This window comes from Mercenaria mercenaria, chromosome 2, assembly GCF_021730395.1.
Source record: "Mercenaria mercenaria strain notata chromosome 2, MADL_Memer_1, whole genome shotgun sequence".
Taxonomy (NCBI): Eukaryota; Metazoa; Mollusca; class Bivalvia; order Venerida; family Veneridae; genus Mercenaria; species Mercenaria mercenaria.
The window spans coordinates 109,625,440-109,650,169 of record NC_069362.1 but is presented as its reverse complement, the minus strand read 5'-3'; the positions used below and the strand labels follow the sequence as shown (position 1 = coordinate 109,650,169).

The window sequence follows — 24,730 nt, the reverse complement described above, 5'->3', positions numbered from 1 at the left end:
ATTGGCTAATAAGGTTACCCCAGAGATTGGGCCTTGGAAACTTATAATTTTGTTTTAGAACTTAAAATCAGTCTTCTTTGTAAAATTTTGAACAAGCAACATCGCTAAACTAAATTGACAGTATAGAATACAATTTCGGTGTTGTTTTTTGGAGTGTTTATCTTTAACTGTATTTTGAACATAGAACTTTGATAACATTTGGAATACTGGGTATACTAAATATTGAAATAACATTACATAAACTACACATTGGTGTCCCTCATAAAATAAAAGAATTAATTACTGAACTGAAACATGGAGTTTATCATTTGTGCAACCAAAACAGGGGCAATGACCCCACTCCAAAATATCGTTGACTGATCGGTCTTCGGTGGTCAGTTACCACTTGAGCATAATTTCCCCCCACAACTATTTGGAGCTGCCGAACCGACGGTCACAAATATAACAAGAAAAGTAAATCTAATTTGATACAAAACATCAGTTATTGTATTATATATTGATTTAATAATGATCGGAAATATCTATAAATTTTGCAGAGCCGAGGCTGAAAACTAACTAAAACTAGCACCACTCTGCAAATACTAAGTTAAAAAAATGAATTCTTTCAGAAAAAATAAGTTAATACGAATACCAATTGACTTAATTACATGCCAATTTTCATTAATACACTTTTAAATTCTTTTCACCCGAAAGCAAAAGAAGCTTTTTATCCAAACATAAAACCTAAGGGATAATCATAACACTGTAAAACAGTAGTTAATCTTCAACAACCACAAAAAAAAAATATTTCAAAATTTATTGCCTAAACCTGGTGCATTATGAGTGTTTTATGAGTTGTTTGTAGCGCATTGTTTGTATGTGTAAACAATGATTATTGTATGGCCTTACGCCAATCAAAAGAATATAATAAGTGCAGCCAGATGTTTAACATTACTATGTTTCCTATATAAAAACTAAAGCATTTACTAGCATTTACATGTAACAGACATTTTTATTACATTCAATCATCAGGAATTATTACTATTAAGAAGGCAGCAGTTCTATTTTCAATGAAAAATATGCCAAAATAACGTGGAACTGCATGGAACAAAATTGTTACATTACCATGGTGTTGTATAATAAAATTGTACTTCATTTCTAAAAGCTTGTAACAAAATACCTAAATACATTATTTTTTTGTTTAGTATATCCAAAGAAGAACATGAATTTGCAAAAATCATCCTGTTGAGAAACAGTCATAAATTATGTCTTGTATCATCATCATTTGACATTTCATCTTTATTTGAAATAATACTGTCATGTCTTGCAATGTGACATGATAGACAGAAGAACTGTCATGTCTTGCAATGTGACATGATAGACAGAAGAAACAGTCATATGTCTTGAAATGTGATATGATAGACTGAAGAAACATTCATATGTCTTTCATCATCAATGTTTGACATTTCACCTTTATTTGAATCAATAGTGTCATGTTGTGCAATGTGACATGATAGACTGAAGAAACAGTCATATATCTTGCATTAACAATATTTGACATTTCATCTTTATTTGAGACAATACTTTCATGTCTTGCAATGTGATATGATAGACTGAAGAAACATTCATATGTCTTTCATCATCAATGTTTGACATTTCACCTTTATTTGAATCAATATTATCAATATTTGACATTTCATCTTTATTTGAAACAATACTTTCATGTCTTGCAATGTGACATGATAGACTGAAGAAACAGTCTTATGTCTTACCTCATCAATATCTGACATTTCACCTTTAGTCATGTCTTGCAATGTGACATGATAGACTGAAGAAATGTTCATATGTCTTTCATCATCAATGTTTGACATTTCACCTTTATTTGAATCAATACTGTCATGTCTTGCAATGTGACATGATAGACTGAAGAAACAGTCATATATCTTGCATTAACAATATTTGACATTTCATCTTTATTTGAGACAATACTTTCATGTCTTACAATGTGACATGCTAGACTGAAGAAACAGTCATATATCTTGCATGATCTGTTTGACATTTCATCTTTATTTGAAACAATCCTGTCATGTCTTGCAATGTGACATGATAGACTGAAGAAACATATGTTTTGTATCACCTATCTTTGGCATTTCATTCTTATTTGAAACAATACTGTCATGTCTTGCAACGTGACATGATAGACTGAAGAAACAGTCGTATGTCTTGCATCATCAATATTTGACATTTCACCTTTAGTCAGTTGTCTTGCAATGTGCATCATGATATGATAGACTGAAGAAACGTTCATATGTCTTGCATCATCAATATTTGACATTTCATCTTTATTTGAATCAATAGTGTCATGTCGTGCAATGTGACATGATAGACTGAAGAAACAGTCATTTATCTTGCATCATCAATATTTGACATTTCATCTTTATTTGAACTAATACTGTCATGTCTTGCAATGTGTGTGTGTGTTCGGGTTAAACGTCTTTTTCAACACTTTTTCAGTCATATAAACGACGGTGTCAACTTGTAGCAGTCAGCACAATGCCCAACTTTATAGTGCTGCCTCACTGGAATATCATGCCGTAGACATGTGGCATGATACCCCACCCGGTCACATTATACTGACACCGGGCTGACCAGTCCTAGCACTTTCCTCTTAATGCTGAGTGCCAAGCGAGGAAGCTACTAGTACCATTTTTTACATCTTTGGTATGACGGGGCCGGGGATCGAACCCACGACCTCCTGCACTCGAAGCGGACGCTCTACCACTAGGCTACCGAGGTGGTCTGTCTTGCAATGTGATATGATAGACAGATGAAACAGTCATTTATCTTGCATTATCAATATTTGACATTTCATCTTTATTTGAAACAATACTGTCATGTCTTGCAATGTGAGATGATAGACTGAAGAAACAGTCATATGTTTTGTATCATCTATCTTTGACATTTCATTCTTATTTGAAACAATACTGTCATGTCTTGCGATGTGATATGATAGACTGAAGAAAACTGTCATGTCTAAGCAAGTACTATTTTAAAGAATCACCTGTTGACTGGATGACAACATGCAACAAAATTAATGTCTGTGAGGAATCATATGTTATATCATTTAATTATATACTGGTACTGATGATAAACCCGAACAGAAAATGAGGTTTTTTACCTGTAACTTTTTTATTTCTGCAAATTGTAATCAATGGTCGGTATCAAAATAAAGCTTAACCTTTGCTGAAAACATTACATAATTCAAATTTATATTTAGTAAGCAAACTCACATGAAGTGAGGCCCTGAAAGGGGTATGCAAAATGGGGACTGTATGAACATTGACTGATGATAAATTCGAACACTTTGTCATTTACAATTTGTTTTTGGTATTATTATATTGAAACTTTCCCCAAAAAGCTGCAACAGTCATTCCTTATCAAGTAATGAAAACTAACCAAATGTCAGGCCTTCATGTTTCGACAGTGAGCATGCGCAAAAAACACCCTCTTCCCCAGTTATTTTGTATAAATATTTTTTATACAAATAAATGTAAGTCATTTATTTATACTGAATATTTACCAATTTTGTTTTTGTTTACACCAGTTGGTGTTGTAAATGGAAACTATTAAATGGTGTGTTCAATTTTATAAATAACCGATTGCAATCGAATATTTCCGAGGTGGTCGACTTTATCATCAGTACCAGTATATATTTCAATCATAATATGACATATATAATGAAAGGACATAACAATAAAAAAAACACTTAAAATTGGACGAATACTTAACTCACTTGATATAAACAACATTTATCGCCACTAGTTTTTACAGCACCTACCTCCATACTAACTCTTCGTGCATATTTATTTTCCACAACTAGGCACTCAGCATCCACAATATCCATTTTCAATAAAAAATCACATAAAATATGAAATAACTTCCTATAAGGTCCTCACAATTTCATTTATCATCAAAATGATTTCAAAAAATAAATTGTTTTGATTATTTTTTTTCTCCTTTCTTGTGCAAAATATCACATATTAAAAGTAAGTGTTTATAGCATATTTCTTATTTCTCCATACTATGATAATATCTTCCTTACTGTTTATTACATTATGCACTCTAAATGTTTTGTACATATGTTCTTGTTCAAAAATAAACTTGTAAATAAATTCCTGTTTTCTGTTGCTTTTTGCATCAAGGACGTCTGTAAAACTTTCACCCAATCCAGCTTTATTTCATAGTATATGATTATTCCAAAAAAAAAAAATCCGCAAAAACTTTCAAATTTTCTTCCTCATGAATTACACATCCTAGATAAGTTTTCAAAAATCCTACAAACAAATTCCTAAGGTAAATGTAGACTTTATTGCAATAATTTCACCATCTGTTGTTATAAAACACCTTTATACATTACAATTGGATCACAAATTTCCAAGCACATCCAAATATCTTCCATAAAAAAAAAAATCTCTCCAGAGGAAAAATCAGCAGGTACCAGAGATGATTCTCAGAACTCTCATATAAAGTTTGCTCACACTCACAACAGGAATTGATTTCAAAGATATAAAGATGTATCTTTCATTATCATCACAAAAATTACCATGTAGAAGAAAATAATATATCCAAATTTTACTTTCATTTTATCATGATAAAATGTAGATCTTGCCACTGCTTTTGATCTTTAGCTCAGAATAGCTACATACTGATGCAAAATATAAAACTGTCTTAGATCCATTTCAAGTCTCCTTAAAAACCCTGATAAGCCAAGAGGAGATAAGTCTTAAACTTCAATTTTTCTATTTTTTTTATATTCAACAGAGCTGATTACATAAGAGGTTAGTGCTTGATCTGTTACTTAATAATTCTGAAAAAATCAAGATGTCATCAAACTGCTTGTATATTACTCCTTCAAAAGAAATTTTAAGGAGATATTACAAAGAAAGTCAGCTGGTCATATCAAATTTTTACATAATTTATACATTAATAACACACTAAGATAAAACTGTAAGCATCACAGTTTATCTCTCTTTATCAAGGAAAAAACATACTTCAAGAATTAAAAGGTTCATTAAACAACATTAAAGCCTTATACATAACACTCCAATTATCACAAAATTTATTTCATGTTAATTCCAAGCTAAATTCTCAAAAGACAAGTCAACTGCAGATCACTGTTGCATGTTGTAGCAGGTATGTGGGCCTGTATTTTCAGTAACTACACCCCATTACTTACTATCAACTGCAGTAAATCTCCCAGTTGTTGTGAGGAATTCTGCCAGGTATCTATTTATGTCAAGCAATGTTCATAAATACTAAAAACCAATCACTGGATTAACCTCTCAACAATTCTTACTCTTCCAGAACAGTCGGACTTTTCATGTACATTCACTATCTGTCAATCTTCTGGAGGCATTATTATAAAAGATTTTGAACAGTAGTCTTCAATTTGGTATAGGTTCATGTGGATTTTTATTCAGCCAAAATGCAGGGGAACTTGCAATACTGCATGGATTTGATGTGAAAATCATAAGACAGTACACTGGCATTATTAAATGCTGTTGACCATTGACCTGCCATTGATTTATGTGTTATACAACCTTAGAATGTAAAAACAAGAACACATTTCAAATGACTCTAGCAGTGGACAGTACATTTAGTGAAGGGCAGTTTGTTAAATAATGTCAACTCGACAAACAGCAAACAAAAGCTCTCCAGAGAAGCAGAAAACATTATAACACATGACACTCAAAGTGACCCAATATTTTCTGTTATGTGACTGTCATGGTGAAACACAAGAGCAGTTTAATCAGAAGCCAAACATGTTGAAAACAAAGTGACAAATGCCTAGTGCTGTGACAACAAAGTCTCCACTATCTTACCTCTGCTTCTTTCTCACCATCTAAACCAGCTTCCTGTAATATAAGTCTAAATATGTTCACAAAACGTTGCAACATCCATGCTCTCAATTGGTGCATACCTCGTAACTTAAAAGTGCAACAAGCAATGGGAATTCTGAAATCTGTTTGTTGTACAGAAGTTGTAGCTATGTAGAGGATATATTGTGAAATTACTGAAATTCATGTAAGGTTCTTTTTTCACTGGTTGTAGGTGCAGATATCAGGTCTCAAGGGTAACTGTTTAGGCGGTAACAAGGCTCTGCCGAGTCAGATACTGTAAAACCATTTAATTTCGTGGGCATGAAATTTCGTGGTTTTGGTCAAAATGACAATTTCATGGGGATATGAATTCGTGGATTTCAACTTTTGAACATAAAATGAATGGGAAGTTTTCTTGTTCGTTGGGACTAAATTTCGTGGATTGACTCAAGCCCGAAATCCACGAAAATTAGTCCCTCACAAGTATTAATGATTTCACAGTATTCCCATCTGCACCTACAAACATAGTTGACAAATCAAACAAATGTCTTAATACTTACAGCACTTTTCGTACATTAGCGTATTAACAGGAAGTACATCATGACGTTTTACGTCATTTACAGCCCTGGAGTCATCTTATACCCAAGGGTGTAAGATGGAGTTTTCCAGCACTGATGAAATTATGAAATCACCGGTATTCCCAGTCCAGTATGCAAGAATTGAGGATTAATTTTCATGGATTCTATCGTTAGATAAGTCCGTACAATTAAATACCCAAAGAAAACACAACTGTCCCATTTGTTTAATGTTAACAATCTGAAAACCATGTCCTGATGAAACTGTTTTTCAGGACTAAATCACAGAATTTCATGCCCACAAAATTCAATAATTTTACAATAATTTACTTAGAATGTAAGGGAAAATACAATATATGACTTTGCAGAAAGGTGTCTGGTTTTTAGATGTCAATAACAGAACTTTTTAGTGAATATTCCTTCACTTTTTTGTAGTTCTTTGAGTACAGTCTAAATCAAACTGATTGACACTTTATCTGGGTCATAATCTACAAACAGATACCAGGATAACTGGTCTACAAACATAGCTTTTCTCTGTCATCACCAATGTCTTCAAGTCTACTACGAACAAACATCTGGGTGTTTCATCTGCAGTTCAAGGCCTTTTTTTCATAATTGTTTATATACATTAATATTTTGATGTATGAAAGAGTTACTGTTCTTTGCAAACTGATATAAGAAATGGTTAAGTGCATCTTGATGTTGCACTTATCATATTGGTAAACAATGTCTGCAAGAGAAAATGGTCTGCTTCAATGTCAATCAATCACAGGGTACCAGATACTGTTAATGGTATATACACTTAGCACAGGGCTTGAGTGAATACCTTTTTTGCTTTCTAACTTGTCTCTTAAAACTGAACTTGGTCTGCCATGGTTTACCATGTTTAAACTATGGTTATTATGTCCAACAACTTTCAAACCATGATGTGATCATAGTTAACTATGATTTGGTTCATTTATACCCCATCTATAAACTATGGTCAGATTTGGAAAAGCACCGCAAGGTGATGACTCCTGCCTATCTAAAAGGATTCAAGGGGCTTACTGCATCATTTAATTAAATATGTGAAAAACCACAAAAATGTTGTACAATAAGATTGTATATCTCAATGATCTTCTTCAACAGGTATTTTTTATGAGAAACTTACATTTTTGCAGAGATATTTTTCATTGTTCTGCCAAATGCATTATTCCTGCACATTTTTTATGGGTTTTGTTGATAGGTTTATCACATTTTAGCAGCATTTTTTCTCTCATTTACATACAAAAACAGCTTCATCAGTATCACAAGTTCACAAAGCTCTTTTTCTCACATCTTTTCTTGCTATCAAGGAAATGAAACTGAAAATCTATAGTTCTAAACATTTCTGAAATATCATTATGATTGTATATTCCCATTCTGCAAATATTCCTATCTCACATTCTTGTGCCTAAATTTTAAGCTGTTAATGTTACCTTCAACCTCCTTAAAGAAACCATAATCTAGAGCTATCACTGAAAAAAGTATCACTTTGCCAAAGGAAATATGACACTTTGTATTAGTTCAAGGGCAGTAACTCTGCAATACTTAGACCTATGATCAAACATCTATACTTCATGCTAATAATGTGCAGGAAGTTCAGTGGCAATCCCTGTAGAAGCATTTTCATTTCAATGATGACTGTGTGACAAAATGGTTGTAAAATTACTTTAATACATACCCCTCCCCTAAATGTCTGCAGGTGTTTTAGTAAGCATTTAACCCTTTTTTTGCTTTGCGACCTGCAGATATGATCAGCCTGCCACCATGCGTCTGATCATGATCTGCACTGTTTGCATTCAGCCCTTTTTGGTATGCACCCCTTTTAACAGTTAAGGGTTTACAGCCCAATTGAAAGAGACAATTTCATTTTAGAAATTTAGCAGATTGGGTTAAAACAATAAAAGTATCAATTACAATCATCAAAACCCAAAGGGAAACCTCACAGTCCCACAGGGCCCCAAGCCAAGAGAGCACTGCAGCTGCAAATTTCTTCAATGAGCTGTAAATCACAATGATACAATTTCAATTAACTACATGCCTCATAGACATTTAATTACTTGTTAGCCTAATTACAATAAACTGCCTATTCATCAAAGAAGGTGCCAAATTACACCTGGTTCTAATTGTAAAATGGATGTTTCCAAGTAAACAGGATACTGACATATTAAAAGGCGCACGCCTCCAACTTTATATCAATTATTTCCTAATATAAAATTACTTTTATCTGTCAGAAATTGTTAATTAGAGCTATCACTGAATGTGATTAATACCCCCTGAAATATAACTATATGTTTATTTCTAAATGCATCAACTGACCCTGTAAAGAATGTTATCAAGGTAAGCTACTCTTACATGATGAAATTTCATTGGAATCTATCACATGTATAACAAGAGCAATATACACCCAAAGGTATGACCTTTGACCCCTAGTTGTGACCCTGACCTTGAAACGAGCCATACGAAACATGCGCTCTGCACTTTGTCTCGATGTGGTGAACATTTGTGCCAAGTTCCTTTAAAATCCTTCAAGCAGTTCAAGAGTTACAGAGCAGACACAAAACAAAGTCATATGACCTTTTGACCCCTAAGTGTGACCTTGGCCTTGAAGTAGCCACCCAAAACATGCACTCTGCAAGTTGTCTCGATGTGGTGAACATTTGTGTGAAGTTTCTTCGAAATCCTTCAAGGGGTTCAAGAATTGCAGAGCGGACACGAAATTGCTAACAGACGGACAGACAGATGAATAGACGGACACTGGCATCATAACATAATATGTCTCTTTGGGCGTATAAAAACTATGACATTAAACTTCCATACTAAAAAATACAGACTGATTACATGGCTTTTTTAGTTCTGATTGATGCACAAATGAGTTCTGCCCCTTTAACAATTCAATTTTGATTAATGGACATCTTGAGTGATGCCCTCTATAATTTGTAAGTTTTGATTGGTGCACAACTGGAATTGTGCCCCTTTAATATTTTAGTTTTGATTGATGCAAGGTGCACCATGCATCATCCTGCATTATCTTACTGCACTTAAAGCTGTAAAACTTTGATTAAACACTTCATAAATGTAATTAATTTTGTTGCTGACAGGTGGATAGACAATTTACTACAATATTTTGATGCAATTACAAATCAGTTGTAAAAAGAAATGGTTTGCAGACAGGATTATCATGCTGGCAACCTGTCTACATACATAAGTAAGCTTGAAATGTAAACCCAGATTCAAGATTTGAAGGAATAAAGTAAAAGAAAATTGCCATCAGTTGAAATGAAGAAAAATTCAACTATTAAATAATATAAATCAATCTTTGAAGTTGCATTTGCTTATATCAAAACTTACTTGTTCGAAAGGGCCATCTTTATTTATTTTTTAAGTTTAAAAAACAAGCAGTTGTCCAAACAGACAATATACTTATACAGTTAGAGCCATAAAGAGAGGTAATAAAACAATCAATGCAATAATAATTATTTTCTTCAAAAAAAAAATACTATACAGTATGGTATAAACAAAGAATAAACAGAAATAGAAAATAACAAGAAATTGATATTTTCAAGTTCAAAAGAAAAAAAACAGGCAGCCACGTAATGAACAAGCCATTATTAGTACACTTGAATTGTTTAAATTGCTATGATTATGATTTGCCATATTGATTCCACAATATGTACAAACAGCTCAAAGTATCCTCATTTATATTTTCTATCTTTCAGTGTAATAGTTCCAGAAAGGTTTCCAAGATAAGTCTGCAATGTTTCTATCACTTCCTGTGATCAACATTTTTAATGGAGGAACCACTGTAGCTGGCACCACTTGTGCTGGGGAATATGCCTGGAACTTGTTCTCTTGCAACAATCAATCAATCTCATCAAAATGTGCCCGAGAACAGTGCCTGGAACATGTCCTCTTCTGTTAACAACAATCTAGGAAACATCATAAAAACGAAAATCAAACAGATTTCATGTCTTGTCTCTGAGTACCATGCCCTTCTATTTGTTCCATTTCTTCTGCAAAACGGGCAAACAGGGATAACTTTCTGAACATCTAGAGTGTCCTATCTGAATGTTCAACTTCAGCACTGGACCGACCTAAATGTCAAAAGGACCTAAATATCTGAGCATATCATATCTGTGTTTTCAAACATTTTGCAGTAGTTTTTAGAAAGCAAATTCTGGAAAATTACAAATCACCACAGCAATTATCTATTAAAATAGTTTTGTAAAGCATTTCAATTTGTAAAGAATTTCTGTATCTGATCAAACACACAGATGTTTGCCTGATAAATCAGATACTAGGCAATCACAAAACACATTAGTAAAACTCAAAATGAGAACAAACTTTCTCTAAAATCCAAGCGCTACCTTCTTCATCAAGAAATTTGGCTGCTACTCAAATTCTCTCTAATTCAGGGTACAAAACAAGTAAAATATAAATCCCTTTTTAATTAAGAGATTATAATGTTGTTGTTTTTTCTAATATTAACTGATCAACTGCTTTGTGGTAGGTCTATTAACTTCTATCACAATGGAATGGTGCTCAATTTGGAAAACATGGCTCCCGGGTTATAAAACTGATTTTCAAGACCAGTCTCAAAATGCAACAATGTCATTGGTCCATTTCAAAATTGAGCTCAAAATAAACCAATCAGATCATGGAGTTTTCAGACTCTATATTATCACCTTGGACCTAGAATATTAGAGGAGTCACTACTGGCAAAAGCAACTCTATATCCAGCATTTACTTTTGAAACATATTTTCTATTAGAGACCTATGTTAAAACGGGCATCCCAGGAACGTAACTGTGTATAGCACGAGTACCATTAATAAGAACTAGATTTTGTACCATTACCAACTTGTTCTTTGCAAGTAACATAGGGAACAGAGGTGGAGGAGGAATTATTTCAAACATTTCATCTTTTACCAAATCTTCATCCTCGTCCGGGGAACCAACTGTACAGTCCCATGATCCTTAGATATGCACTCACCTTACTGAGCTAAGCTGGCAGGCTCATTAATCATCTTTAAGGGGTACAACTACAATAATATACATCATGAAAAAAGCAAAACATGATCAAATACATCACTAAAAACAAAATTAGATGCTACTCAAAACTATAGATCTTGCGGGTTAATGTGTACATCCCAAAGTAAGCAAATTGGCACTATTCAATTTTCTTTGAAGTTTCAAAGAATGCATTAATTTCAAGAAAACAATTGTTTGTAGTGTAATATATATTGTGCGAGCAACTGTTAGGAATGCGCTTGCTGTAGGTAAATGTACAGAAAACTATTGCAAAAAATACCAAGCAAAAGTCAATACATCAATTGCCTGGAATAGCACTCTTTTCTTTTCTTAGATTTACAACTGTAGATAGTTTTTGTAAGAGTCTAAATACAGAGAGTAAGTGGAAAAACAGAGAGATACTGTATGATGGTGGGAAACAGCATTCCATGAGGGGGGACAAAGTTCCATGAGCAGAGCCTGGATGATGATAGGAAACAGCATTCCATGAGGGGGAGACAAAGTTCTATGAGCAGAGCCTAGGTGATGATGGGAAACAGCATTCCATGAGGGGGGACAAAGTTCTATGAGCAGATAAGAAACAGCATTCCATGAGGGGGGACAAAGTTCCATGAGCAGATAAGAAACAGCATTCCATGAGGATGTGGGGGAAAAAAGTTCCATGAGCAGAGCCTAGGTGATGATGGGAAACAGCATTCCATGAGCAGAGCCTGGATGATGATAGGAAACAGCATTCCATGAGGGGGAGACAAAGTTCTATGAGCAGAGCCTAGGTGATGATGGGAAACAGCATTCCATGAGGGGGGGACAAAGTTCAATGAGCAGAGCCTAGGTGATGATAGGAAACAGCATTCCATGAGGGGGAGACAAAGTTCCATGAGCAGAGCCTAGATGATGATTGGAAACAGCATTCCATGAGGGGGGACAAAGTTCCATGAGCAGAGCCTGGATGATGATAGGAAACAGCATTCAATGAGGGGGGACAAAGTTCCATGAGCAGAGCCTGGATGATGATAGGAAACAGCATTCCATGACGGGGAGACAAAGTTCTATGAGCAGAGCCTAGGTGATGATGGGAAACAGCATTCCATGAGGGGGGACAAAGTTCTATGAGCAGAAAAGAAACCATTCCATGAGGTGTGGGAGACAAAGTTCCAAGAGCAGAGATAGGTGATGGGAAAACAGCATTCCTGGGGCAGAGCTGATGATGATAGGAAAAAAGCATTCCCTGAGGGGGACAAAGTTCCATGAGCAGAGCCTGGGATATTGGAAACTGCATTCCATGAGGGGAGACAGAGTTCCACAAGTGGACCCTGGATGATGATGGGAACACTGAGGGGGGACAAAGTTCTATGAGCAGAGCCTGGATGATGATGGGAATCAGCATTCCATGAAGGGGGGCAAAGTTCCATGGGCAGAGCCTGGATGGTGATGGGAAACAGCATTCCATGAGGGATTACAGAGTTCCACAAGTGGAGCCTGGATGATGATGGGAAACAGCAGTCCATGAGGGAAGACAAAGTTCCACAAATGGAGCCTGGATGATGGGAAACAGCAGTCCATGAGGGAGGACAAAGTTCTATGAGCAGAGCCTGGATGATGATGGGAAACAGCATTCCATGAGGGAGGACAAAGTTCTATGAGCAGAGCCTGGATGATGATGGGAAACAGCATTTCATAAGGGGGGACAAAGTTCTATGAGCAGAGCCTGGATGATGATGAGAAACAGCATTCCATGAGAGGGGGACAAAGTTCTATGGGTAGAGCCTCATGATGTTGGAAACTGCATTCCATTGGGGGACAAAGTTCTATTAGCAAGCCCAGTTTATGATTGGAAAAAGAATCCGAGAAAGGGACAAGGTTTCTAGAGCAGGGGATGTGATGGAAACAGCATTCATCAATTTCCATGAGGGGGGCAAAGTTCCATGAATGGAGCCTGGATGATGATGGGACAAGCATTCCAAATGAGGAGGGGACAGAGCTCTATGGCGCAAAACACCAATAACACTATAAACTGTAAGGAAAACTGATGAGAGAGGGAAAACAGTTTAATTAGGGAAAAAGAATTCCGGATGGGTAACAGCATTTTAAAAAGGGGTAGTTCTATAAGAACCACTACTAAGGGATTGAGTTTATGTGAGAGAAGAAAGTTCATTAGGAAAACAGATTACAATGGGGAATAACAGCATTCTATAGGGGAGGGGGGGGGGGACAAAGTTCCATCCAGCAAACAACATTCCATGCAACAAAACAGATTACAATGAGGAATAACAGTGTTTTCATAGTCATGACAAAATATATCATTCCACCAAGCAAAACAGAGTTTCATGAAGTGCTGAACATTCCAAGTGCTAAAACAGAGTTCCATGAGAGGTCAGCAAAACTTAGCACTATGAGAATAAACAAACACAATGGACTGGAAGAGCAGCCTAATAAATAATTTTGTTTAAAAAGGCTGACCTTATTACAATACTAAATAACTATGAAAATAGCATACAGACTGACATCACACTTATAACCATCAGCCCATTTCATTGAAAGTGTAACAAGAATTAGAACTCTTACAACCAAAAAGCCATTTCCAAAGAAAGTGTAAATGAGAATTTGAACTCTTAGAATTTAGGGCCGAAGATTGGCAGAATTAGGGATTTTTAGGGCTTTTAATGCAAATTAGGGACTTTTAGGACAACATCCAGAATTCGAAGCCTTTTCAAGGCTGTGCGAACCATGATAACAAAAATTTGAACTCTTAGAACCATAAAACCATTTCCAAAGAAAGTGTAAATGAGAATTTGAACTTTTAGAACCACATAAGAAGGCATATTGTTTACCAACAAAACAACTATAAATATATGCTTATCAAGGAAAACTGTTCTGTGGAGAAGTTTCATGCAGTTAACAATGATATGGCCATCCAAGTTCTGCTTTATAGTCAATAATTGTGTGAAAAAGTTGATGATAAGAAGAGTGAATGATGGACAAGTGATGATACTGTTTCAATGATAATGCTTTTTATGATAAATAATGATTCCTCTGCCCTCCCAGATAGAGCCTGTAGTGAACTCCATTATATTTAAAGGGAGGTAAGTACTACCTCTTCACCAATTATGCTGCCTGAGTTGCTTTTCTTGGAATAATAAGCTGTCAGAAAAAAATACAGACATTATTGCTGTCCCGTAGTGGTTTAAATTTAAACCTAGTAATTCTTTAACTTTAAAACGCGTTCATTTCTATATCTTGGCATCAAATCATGCCAACAATGGCCAAGTTGTCCTAAATGAATTATATCAGTCAGTGATCTGTCCGGCTTGATGAACAAACCAGTTCAAACTGCCTGACAGGACTACCAATGGACAAACAAGCATCAACAACAGCTGTAATCAGTGTACAGTACTAACATACAATGTGACTGATTCATATATGTAATAAGACTGAGTAGCAGATTTTGCATAAAATTAAAATGTACGTTGGAAATTTTTTAAGCAACCGTCTAAATTTTTCAGTAACAGATTCTTCTTGTTGTGGGCCAAATTTGCAAATGCGTGGCTCTAGGCTGTGTTTGTGGTGCCCGTGCCTCTGAGAGATTACCTTACCATTATTTTTTATTATTTTTGAATCCATTCCTCACTTGCACCCTGTCGCAATGGCTATTTATATTATAATTATTGAATGGCTTTGGTCAATAGCAAAACATTGCCAAGGTCTGAGGACAATGGCAACAGCTTTTACTATTAACTGGCAAGCATTCATATGGTTTATTACATGCCATCAGAAATTTAAAATTCTTTTACATTTTTGACTGTAAGTCCAGAAAACATTGTTGATATAGATCAGGCACACAGCACTAAATAAGACTGGGATTTATATAAGAGTCATGTAAAAGATCAAATAACTTGCTACCACTGAAAGTCTATCTCTGGGAGACATTTTCCTCCCGATAAAAGTTATGATGGAAATCATCCTCACCCCTGATAATTGAGTGGAGTTGCAGTTGCAGGGAAAAAAAGTCTCTGCTGGTACTGATAGTCAGGCACCCCCTGACACAAACAGATATCTTATTGAAAAGATATGACAATTTGAAATATAAATTTTTAGCTTAAGAAATGGGAGAAGCAGAGTACACATTTTAGAGCCTTGCAAAACAATTACATTTCTTCACCACATAAATACAAAATTTTGTTATCCCACTATTGTAAACTTTTTATTCAAAAGAAAGCAACCGCTTGTCTGCTTGACCAATATACAGATTCCATACTTACAAGAGTTACCAGCCTTGACATGCTGCCACCTGGTGTTGTGAGAGTATTACAGACAAGAACTAAATGTACCAAAACATGTAAACTTAAAATATTACACATTCCAAGCTTCTGGAAAAGTACCCAGTCCTCTGCAATGATATTTTTTTTCTAAAGCAAGAGGGCCTGGGCGGTCCTTCATCATTCAAGAGTAATCTCTTTGAAAAAGCGTGTCAGCAATCAATGTCAGGGTGCTTAGTGCTACTAACCAGAATATGTGAAGATCCCTTGAGCAGCTTTACCACATGCACTGCAGCTGAACAGTGGATTAAATGGAGAGGGGGAAATCTTGATAAGAGTTTTTCTATTACAACACAAAGTGCAGTGCACCAAAACAGCTGAGTGAAATGGAGAGGAATTACTTGAAAAAGGGCCATGTAAGAATATTACCAACCCAAGTTTGATAAAGATCCATCAAGTAGTTCATTAGAAGTAGTCTTTTAATTTCATTTTTTCACTCTTGTGAGCCATTATGTGGCAGATAGTGCTCGTGGTATCAGTTAAACAAACAGTAGCAAGGTACATGCACTGATTTTAAAGACCATGTTTGGTGAAGAAAACTGGGAGGGGGAGGGGAGACTAATATTTAGAGGGGGGAGTGGGGACTAATATTTACTTAAACAGGTGAATATCAACAATTAAGACATTCTGAATATCAAAAGTGCATTTATGCACTTCCCCATCTGCTAACATTGCTTTTCTGTTAGTGTAAACAGTATGTCAACAAAGTTACATGTTCTGAGCCAGCAAATTTATAATACAAGATGCACAGCAAAAATGATCAGAAATTCAGAATTCCTGGAAAGAACACCTGGGAGGGACATATCTGTGCATTAAAATCTTTCAGGAAATGTCTAACACCCTAATTATAAGTATTGATTTATAATGAAACTTTTTTTTTATAACACAACTATTATATCATGGGACAAGACAAAAGATTCTATGGAAACAAAATCCGCTCCCCACCCATTTTGTAAGCTCTATAGGTCTTCTATACTGACAATCATTTGGACAAATCGGCACTTAAACTGAGAATTTCAAACACAAATGATTGAAATAATCTTGTTTTTGTCTGTGATCAAAGATAGATGACTGCAAAAAAGTGGAAAGTTTAAAAGCCATTTTGACAATGTGCTGAACTTTTCAACAAATGAAAACATACATCTTATTTTTTATCCTTCAATCAAACAAATGAAATGTTTTTAAAACATATTCAACCTTTCTGTATTATCTACATTGATTAATTTAACATCAGTCAAACCCTAACACAAGCCAGATCTATGATAAGCCACATACAGTAAACAAGCCAAAGATTCCAGGAAAATATTTTAATGAGATTGAGGTCCACTAGAGTACAATGAACTTTTTATGGAAGCCAAAACAAACAACGCAAAACCTCTACCCGCCCAAGGCCATCCAATTAAAATATGTAAAAAACATCCCAAATGCTTGATGAACTTCTGGCCACTCAGAAAACTTTCACTTTGGAAAGTTTCTTAATCACATCTATCCTATTTCATAAACATGGAACAAGTAACAACAAAACTCCTCATGATCATTCGTTTAACCTTCAATACCCTGCTGAATTTCTAAAATGAACTGGTCCATTGTTCAGTTTGGGCAGTACCACTTATTATTCAAAGGGATGTTCACTGAAAATTTACTGACTGAATAGCAAACAGTGCAGCCCATGATCAGCCTGCATGGATGTGCAGGCTGATCTTAGTCTGCACTGGTCACAAAGGCAGAATCACTTGCCACCAGTAGGCTAAAGGTTTAACTGTTTTACCTTATCTGTAGAAAGAGAAAAATACTATTCTGACAAACATGATATTTTGTAAATTTTTCAACATAAATTATTCTGTTATTACATTCTCTTGTAAGTACACACCAGCCAAAGCATTACTGGAAGCAGCAAAGTAACCAAATAATTTTAACCAGAAAATCTTTTTTCAGCAAAAAAGAAATGAGAAAATAAGAACAAAACAAAAAGTTTAAAAAGTATGCAAAAAGACCCTATTGCTTTTGAGCTTCAATTATTTTGAACTGGTTTTAAACCATGTCAAGTTGACATGAAAATTGCTCTTGTGCTTTCATTTTCTTGCTGTTATGAAAATCTCATAAACTAAAAGGCTTTTATGAAAACATATAATACTGCAAAAATTATATTGGAATAAAATAGAATTAAAACAAGAGCTGTCCGTAAGACAGCGCGCTAGACTTTTCTCAGTGCTTGACTCTGAATTAGAGCTTTGCCAGTAAAAAAAAATTCTAAGTTAAAAAGGGACATAACTCTGTCAAAATTCAAACCAGAGTTATGGGAATTGTGTCTCCTGGTGTAGACTTTGATAGTAAATAAATATTTTGAGTTTCAAGTCAAAAGCTTTAACAGTAACAGAGATATTTGACTTTAAACAAAAAATTCTAAGTTAAAAAGGGGCATAATTCTGTCAAAATTCAAATTAGAGTTATGGGATTTGTTTCTTCTGGTGTAACCTTTGATGGTAAATAAGTATTTTAAGTTTCAAGTCAAAAGCTTTGATAGTAACAGAGATATTTGACTTTATCAAAAACTTTAACCAACGGCAACGCCGACGCCGGGGCGAGTGCAATAGCTCTACTTTTTCTTCGAAAAGTCGAGCTAAAAATTATATTGCATTTATACAGAGACTGATATTTCTAATGAAATTAATACATAGACTTAAGCTGGTGAAATTCCATGATATTTCTATAACATTTTTTTCAGTTTTCTAGATTTTTTTTTTTACGAGCTAGTGATCATAGTGATGAAGAACTAAATAAATGAAGCCTCCAATTATCGGTATGATGCATCATCGTTATCCGAGATACAGATCTGGACATATCTAATTTTGTACTGCATTTAAGATTTTTTTCCCATCTTCAGTATTCTGCCTTCTTTGTATCCAGGTTGTACCATACTAGCCAGTAATATTATCATTTAATATGTATCTGAGTTTCTGAAATTCTAATCTTTCTATATGACCTACCCTTACCTTTAACTCTGATCACCACACACCGCAGTCTTGGCGGTTTATATCCTATTATGCCTAAAGACCTGCCAATTTTTTTCTTCTTTCTATGCTGTTACTTTCACAGTTACCCGTGACTGACTCCCATACAGGTATCCTACCTATGTGCAAGGTTAAAATATTACGAGTACTATATCTGCACTGAATTTGGTATATACATTTATAGACAAAACACTTACATCTAGGAGAAGTCTGACAACATCAGTTTTTCCAAATAAGGCAGCTTCATGAAGGCATGTTCCCTGTAAGGTAGTTCTGTTGATGTTCATTCCTCCCTGTAACAGCAGTCTGTAATCATACACAAATCATATATTGGTTAAAGTTGCCAGAAAACAAAGAAAAAATATGAGTAAAAGTACAGGTTACCCAAAATTGGTTACAGCCTATTATTCTGACAGAAGCCCATCAGACTGAAAACCCAATACTGGATAATAAGTTAACTCCAACTATATGCTGTCACATTTTGGAACTGCAGACATTTTGACTGCTGGGTTTATCTGCTTTCACTTACACAGCAGAGGGCCAGATCAGACTTGATTTTGTTTTTTCAGAATGACTGTAGTCCATTTAGCGCCACTTTCCAATGTTCATAGTTCTTATCTAAAAGACATAGCAGTCATTTTCTCCACCAGTGTACTTCGGATGTTAATGTTGACAAACAATGAAATAAGTCCAGATTGGATAGAATTCTGGACTGGTATTCCACAGCTTTCATTACTGACCTTATAGACCTGAGTTTGGAAACCAGTCACTAACTGCAGCTTTGCCATTGGTCAAATTCAAATTTGAGCTTGGAATCCACCAATCAGATACTGCATTTCCAAGACTGATCTCCAAAAACTCAGCTTTGTTACCTTGGATCCAGATATTTATCACAGATTTTTATATAAAAACAGCTTTTAATGTTTGCTAATCTTACATAAACATTTTCAAGCCTAAAAAAAAGATAGAAGAAACTCTGCAGCAAAGAAGCCAGTGCCAAAATTTTAACATCAATTACACCAGCATACAAAAAAGTGCTGGATATTTAGGATTTTTGATAATCTTTTTTTCTGATGAGTGGAATTAATTCCAAGCAGGTGCAAAACCAGCAACAATTTAACTGTTTAATTTCAGCAAAAAAACTCTGCGCCGCTGATTCTTTAGATATATGCCTCATCGCCCATGACAACTGATGATAATAACATGTATTTTACAGATACTTCACATTTGCAAAAAGTGTGTTATTATCATTATTACCTATTAATGGATTCAATGCTCACAAAAAATTCAAACAATTCTTGACACAAGTCACTTCTGTAAGAGAACAACAGTTTTGTGATTAACAGAAGCTCATAAAAACAAGAGCTGTCTGATGACAGTGTGCTCAACTTTTCTCAGTGCTTGACTCTGAATTAGAGCTTTGCCAGTAAAATCTTTATAAAACTTTAACCAAAAGATTCTAAGTTAAAAAGGGGCATAACTCTGTCAAAATTCAAATCAGAGCTATGGGGACTGTTTCTCCTGTTCTAGACTTTGATAGCAAATAACTATTTTAAGTTTCAAGTCAAAAGCTTTGATAGTAAGAGAGATATTTGACTTTATCAAAAACTTTAACAAAAATATTCTAAGTTAAAAAAGGGCATAACTCTGTCAAAATTCAATCAGAGCTATGGGGATTGTTCCTCCTGGTGTAGACTTTGATAGTGAATAACTACTTTAAGTTTCAAGTCAACAGCTTGATTATCAGAGATATTTGACTTTATCAAAAACTTTAACCAACAGCGACACTGACGCCGACGCCAAAGAAAACGTCAAGCTAAAAACAACAGCTGTCTATATTAAACGAAGTGCTCAACTATTATTCAAGAAATTATAACCAAATTCTTCAAAACTCATACGACTTTTACATCTCTGGTATGACGCAGCCAGGGAGCAAACTCATCCCCTCCAGCACTCAAACGAACGCTCTACCACTAGGCTACCGAGAGTAACCTTACTTTATCCCAAGTATATTTGATGACTGGAAAGCACTGCTGATACATATAGCTAATACTGAGGTTCAGCCTAATAGTTAGTCGCACACAAAACTTAACCAAAATTGTTCTAGGATGAAACAAGGAGCTGCGTTCAATAAATGCTTGATGCCCCCGGTGGCATCCTTGTCAATACAAAGCAGCCTAAGTCCAAAACGAGGTCAAGTTCAAGGTCAATGCCTCCCGCATCAGTAGATGCCGGGGGGCATAAAAAGGCCATAATTTACAATCAATTCAACCAAGAGTTATCTGATTTGATTATTTTAGTAGGTCTGGAAGCCTAGTGTGACTTTTAATACATTACATACAATGTTTATTGAGATATGACCTTGCACACAAATCTTAAACCAAGGTGCCACGCCCAAGCAATTGGCACTGCCAATGCTCCGGTGAGTAGAACAGCTCTCACATTTCTTTGAAAAGTTGAGCCAAAATGAGAGACAATGTTTAGTCATACGAAATAACACTTTTTTGGCTCTCAGGAACTCTTTCTCAAAAACAAATTAAGCATAAATCTTTTGGAGTATGAGTCTTTTGAAGTTGCGCAATAACACGTGAGTCCTTAATATTCACTTCATAACAAAAACCTATCACCATTGCATAGCTTCTAAAAGCATCACTTACTGGTGTAACTAAGTCAGAAAATGAAGGAAAACACTTTGTAAGACAGTAAGAATGTGATTATGACACAGTGTATAGATTTCCCTGTTTATAGTGACTTTTTCATTTCTGCCTCAAACTGTGATTAAAGAGTCTCTGATTCTGCAAAAGTGTCGAGGCCTCATGAAAGGAGTTAGCTTTTCAATATAACAACAAAAATTACTTTTGATAATTACAAATATTGAGTACAATGTTCTACCCAAAAGTGTTTCAAGAAATGACTTTACAGGATCTTATTAATTCAGTAAGCTCATTTATTAAAATACTATACAAAATATTTTATATATATTTAAAGTTTTGTCAGCCAAACTTCTGTTGCATGATGGCCAAACATGTCTACTCACTGATGCTTCCTTCCTAAATTAAGAAAGTAGACTACTGACTGCTCTTTCAGTCATTACTGTGAAATCATTAATTTTTGTGGGGGGGACTACTTTCTGTTCATTTCTTTGTTGTGTCAATTCATGAAACTAAATCCCAGTGATCTGTTCATTTTATTGTCAAGGTCGAAATCCACATCCACACACATATTCACATACCCACAAAATAGCTGTTTTTGCCCAATGCATGAAATTATTTTAAGAATTCACAGTATCTATTTTGTTATGCTTTTGCTGCTGTTATTCAGTAACAATGTCTTAAGACAACCTTAACTATTATTATAAACCTCTGTAAGTTTTTTATACAAACTAAATTTAAAGCAACAAAATTTTATATGAAAGTTAATAAAACATGCATTTCTAATACATCTAATAGGGGTCTAAGTATGGGTACTGGATGTTCCCCTAAACATTAGAATTCTGCGTTCTTGGCTATAGCCCTGTATGCCAATGCAATATATTGCAGCAGTAAGTATATATTATGGTATGTTTTTATCATTATACCACTGACCACTGTCAGGCTTTCCTCAAATAGAATTCTCTTGGAACATTTTTAAACATTAAGGGCTTGTATTTACTTATTTTGAAACAGGTATGTGTTAAGGAAGTGAAAATGCTTCAATTTTTTTTTTTTTTTTTTTTTTTTTAAATCTACCAGTCTTTGACTTGTATTATTACTTAGCAGCTAGCTATGGAAGTGACACAATCTGGCTGCTGATATAAACTGGCTGCACAAAGAGAAATTAGAACCCAAAAGGTGAATGGGGGAAGTTAGCTGTCTAGCTGAATAGTGCAGGTGACTACTAAGCCAAGTTCAGCTGTGATTTTAACCTTCTCTCCTATAACGTCCACATGCATGCCCCAGACACACCACTTTTTCAAAATCTTAATTCTGCATGTTTAAACATACATGTAAGATCTACCTTTTCTTCTTATTCCTCGGTGACAGTCGCTCCTTGAGTCCTGCTAGAGTCAGGTTCGGTAAACTGGGCATCCGAGGCAGACTTAACCGCTTACTGCGGCACATAGAGGGGCTCGAATTTGCACTTGCACCTTTGTTTTCCATTGTTTAATAAAATTGTAAATTTCACACCAATGCCATTAAGACAGTGATAGCAACTATTGATGCACTACTGTTAAAAGCATCACGAGAAAACAATTATTGCAAGAAAACAATTTCGCTAAAATCAGCATCTCTTAAAGCGTGCAAAAAAAAAAAATAGCACAGAATCTATTATTAAGCAAAATCCAATATATTTCTGCTTAATCCGCCATTCCTATTTCAGCAGAAATGGTTAAGATATTATTCATAACATATTCCATAAATGTACCAATGGACATATCACATCAGTCACACTGTGCACAATGATAACAGTCTATTAACTCCACTGAATTTAAATGAAACACAAGATAGCAAAAAAACTGACCCAAACAATTTAAAATACAAGCAACAGGTGTCGTCTGCTAGCCCTACTGTATAATATTTATACAACTCAGTGTATATATTGTTATCATCTTAATTCCATAATGTAAATATTTTTTTGGTCTTTCCAGTTTGTTAACCTCAATGATGGAAGCAAAAATAGGTAGCAACTGTAAACTGTGAAGAATCTATAACAGAGCCGTTATCTGTAACACATATCTTCTCGCATCATTATTTCCCTATCTCTCATAAGCCACGGGCAGGGGGAACTTACATGACACTTTGGCTACCACTCAATGAGAGGTCCAACTATCTACTCAGCGATTTTTTTTATTCAGTTTTTTTCTTCTTCCGCTTTCAGAATTCCTGTAACAATTGGTAAATCCATTCAACCTTACAGACAAATTAATATGGTGTCAGAAAATCTAGACAATAAATGCTATTCATTAACAGATACTTATTTTTTGCAGACATTTTTGTTGATAAAAATGAAACTGAAAACTTTCGCAATATTTTTCTCTTTAGGCAAAGGAAATTAATATATATAGGGTCCAGACAGCATTGAATCGCTCATCTACAAAAAACCAGAACCCTTCTCAACTTGTTTTTTAACCTATTATAAACATATATAAGTTTGTTTGTTTCCCTGCTGGTTTTAGTACCAATTTCAACAATATTTCAGATGTGTAACAGTGGACAGTTGTCCTAACCAGAATTGATTCTGTACCAGCAATAACTTGTTCTCTGCAAGTAACTGCCAACTTCCCCACATGAAGCAGAGGTGGAGCAGGAATGATTTCAGAAACAATGTCTTTTATCAATCATCCCGGAGACCGCAAATCTTCCTTGGGGTTCAAAGTCACAACCCTGTTATCTGTAGAGCTGTGCTCTCAATACTGAGCTAAGCTTGGGGACTAACTAAAATATGATATAACACAGATGGGTTTTAACCCTTACCCTGCTAAATTTCTATAAAGAACTTGTCCATCTTTCAATTTGGACAGTACCATTAACTGCAAGGATATCTTGTATGGAATTTAATGAAAGTTGGCAGGACTATGGCATACATACTACAATTAAAAGCTAAGAAAAGTTTCAGCGATATAGACTTATCTTGAATGAAGTTACAACAATTTGTCTTTATAGACATAGACATTTTTTAATTTAAGTCTAAATCTTTGACTTAAAACGTTGGTGAATATGGGCCGAAGTCAATTAGTTTAAGACTTAAAAGTTGATGAATAAAGGTCCAAGTCAATTAGTTTAAAATTTAAAATGTTGATGAATACAGGGCCAAAGTAAATTAGTTATAGACTTAAAACATTGATGAATACGGGCCCAAGTCAATTAGTTTAACAAGAGCTCGTAGAACACGAAATGCCCCCCTTGATGCATTCAGTAATTGCACAAGGAACAGAAATTAT

General features: G+C 35.0%; 1 protein-coding gene across 2 annotated transcripts in view; it reads right to left on the bottom strand.

Annotated features, from left to right (window-relative positions):
- Positions 1-23,792, bottom strand: part of LOC128555340 (caskin-2-like) — a 41,672-nt gene extending 17,880 nt beyond the window's left edge. Inside the window, exons 1-3 of one of the 2 annotated variants that reach the window (XM_053537517.1) lie at positions 22,807-23,792; positions 19,008-19,116; positions 5,862-5,894 (exon numbers count right to left, since the gene is read on the bottom strand). In XM_053537517.1, coding sequence (XP_053393492.1) covers positions 5,862-5,894; positions 19,008-19,116; positions 22,807-22,949 — 285 coding nt within the window. In that variant the 5' untranslated portion in view covers positions 22,950-23,792. The remainder of the gene's footprint in view (positions 1-5,861; positions 5,895-19,007; positions 19,117-22,806) is intronic. The other variant, XM_053537518.1, reaches the window with a different exon arrangement.
- Positions 23,793-24,730: the final 938 nt, after the last annotated feature.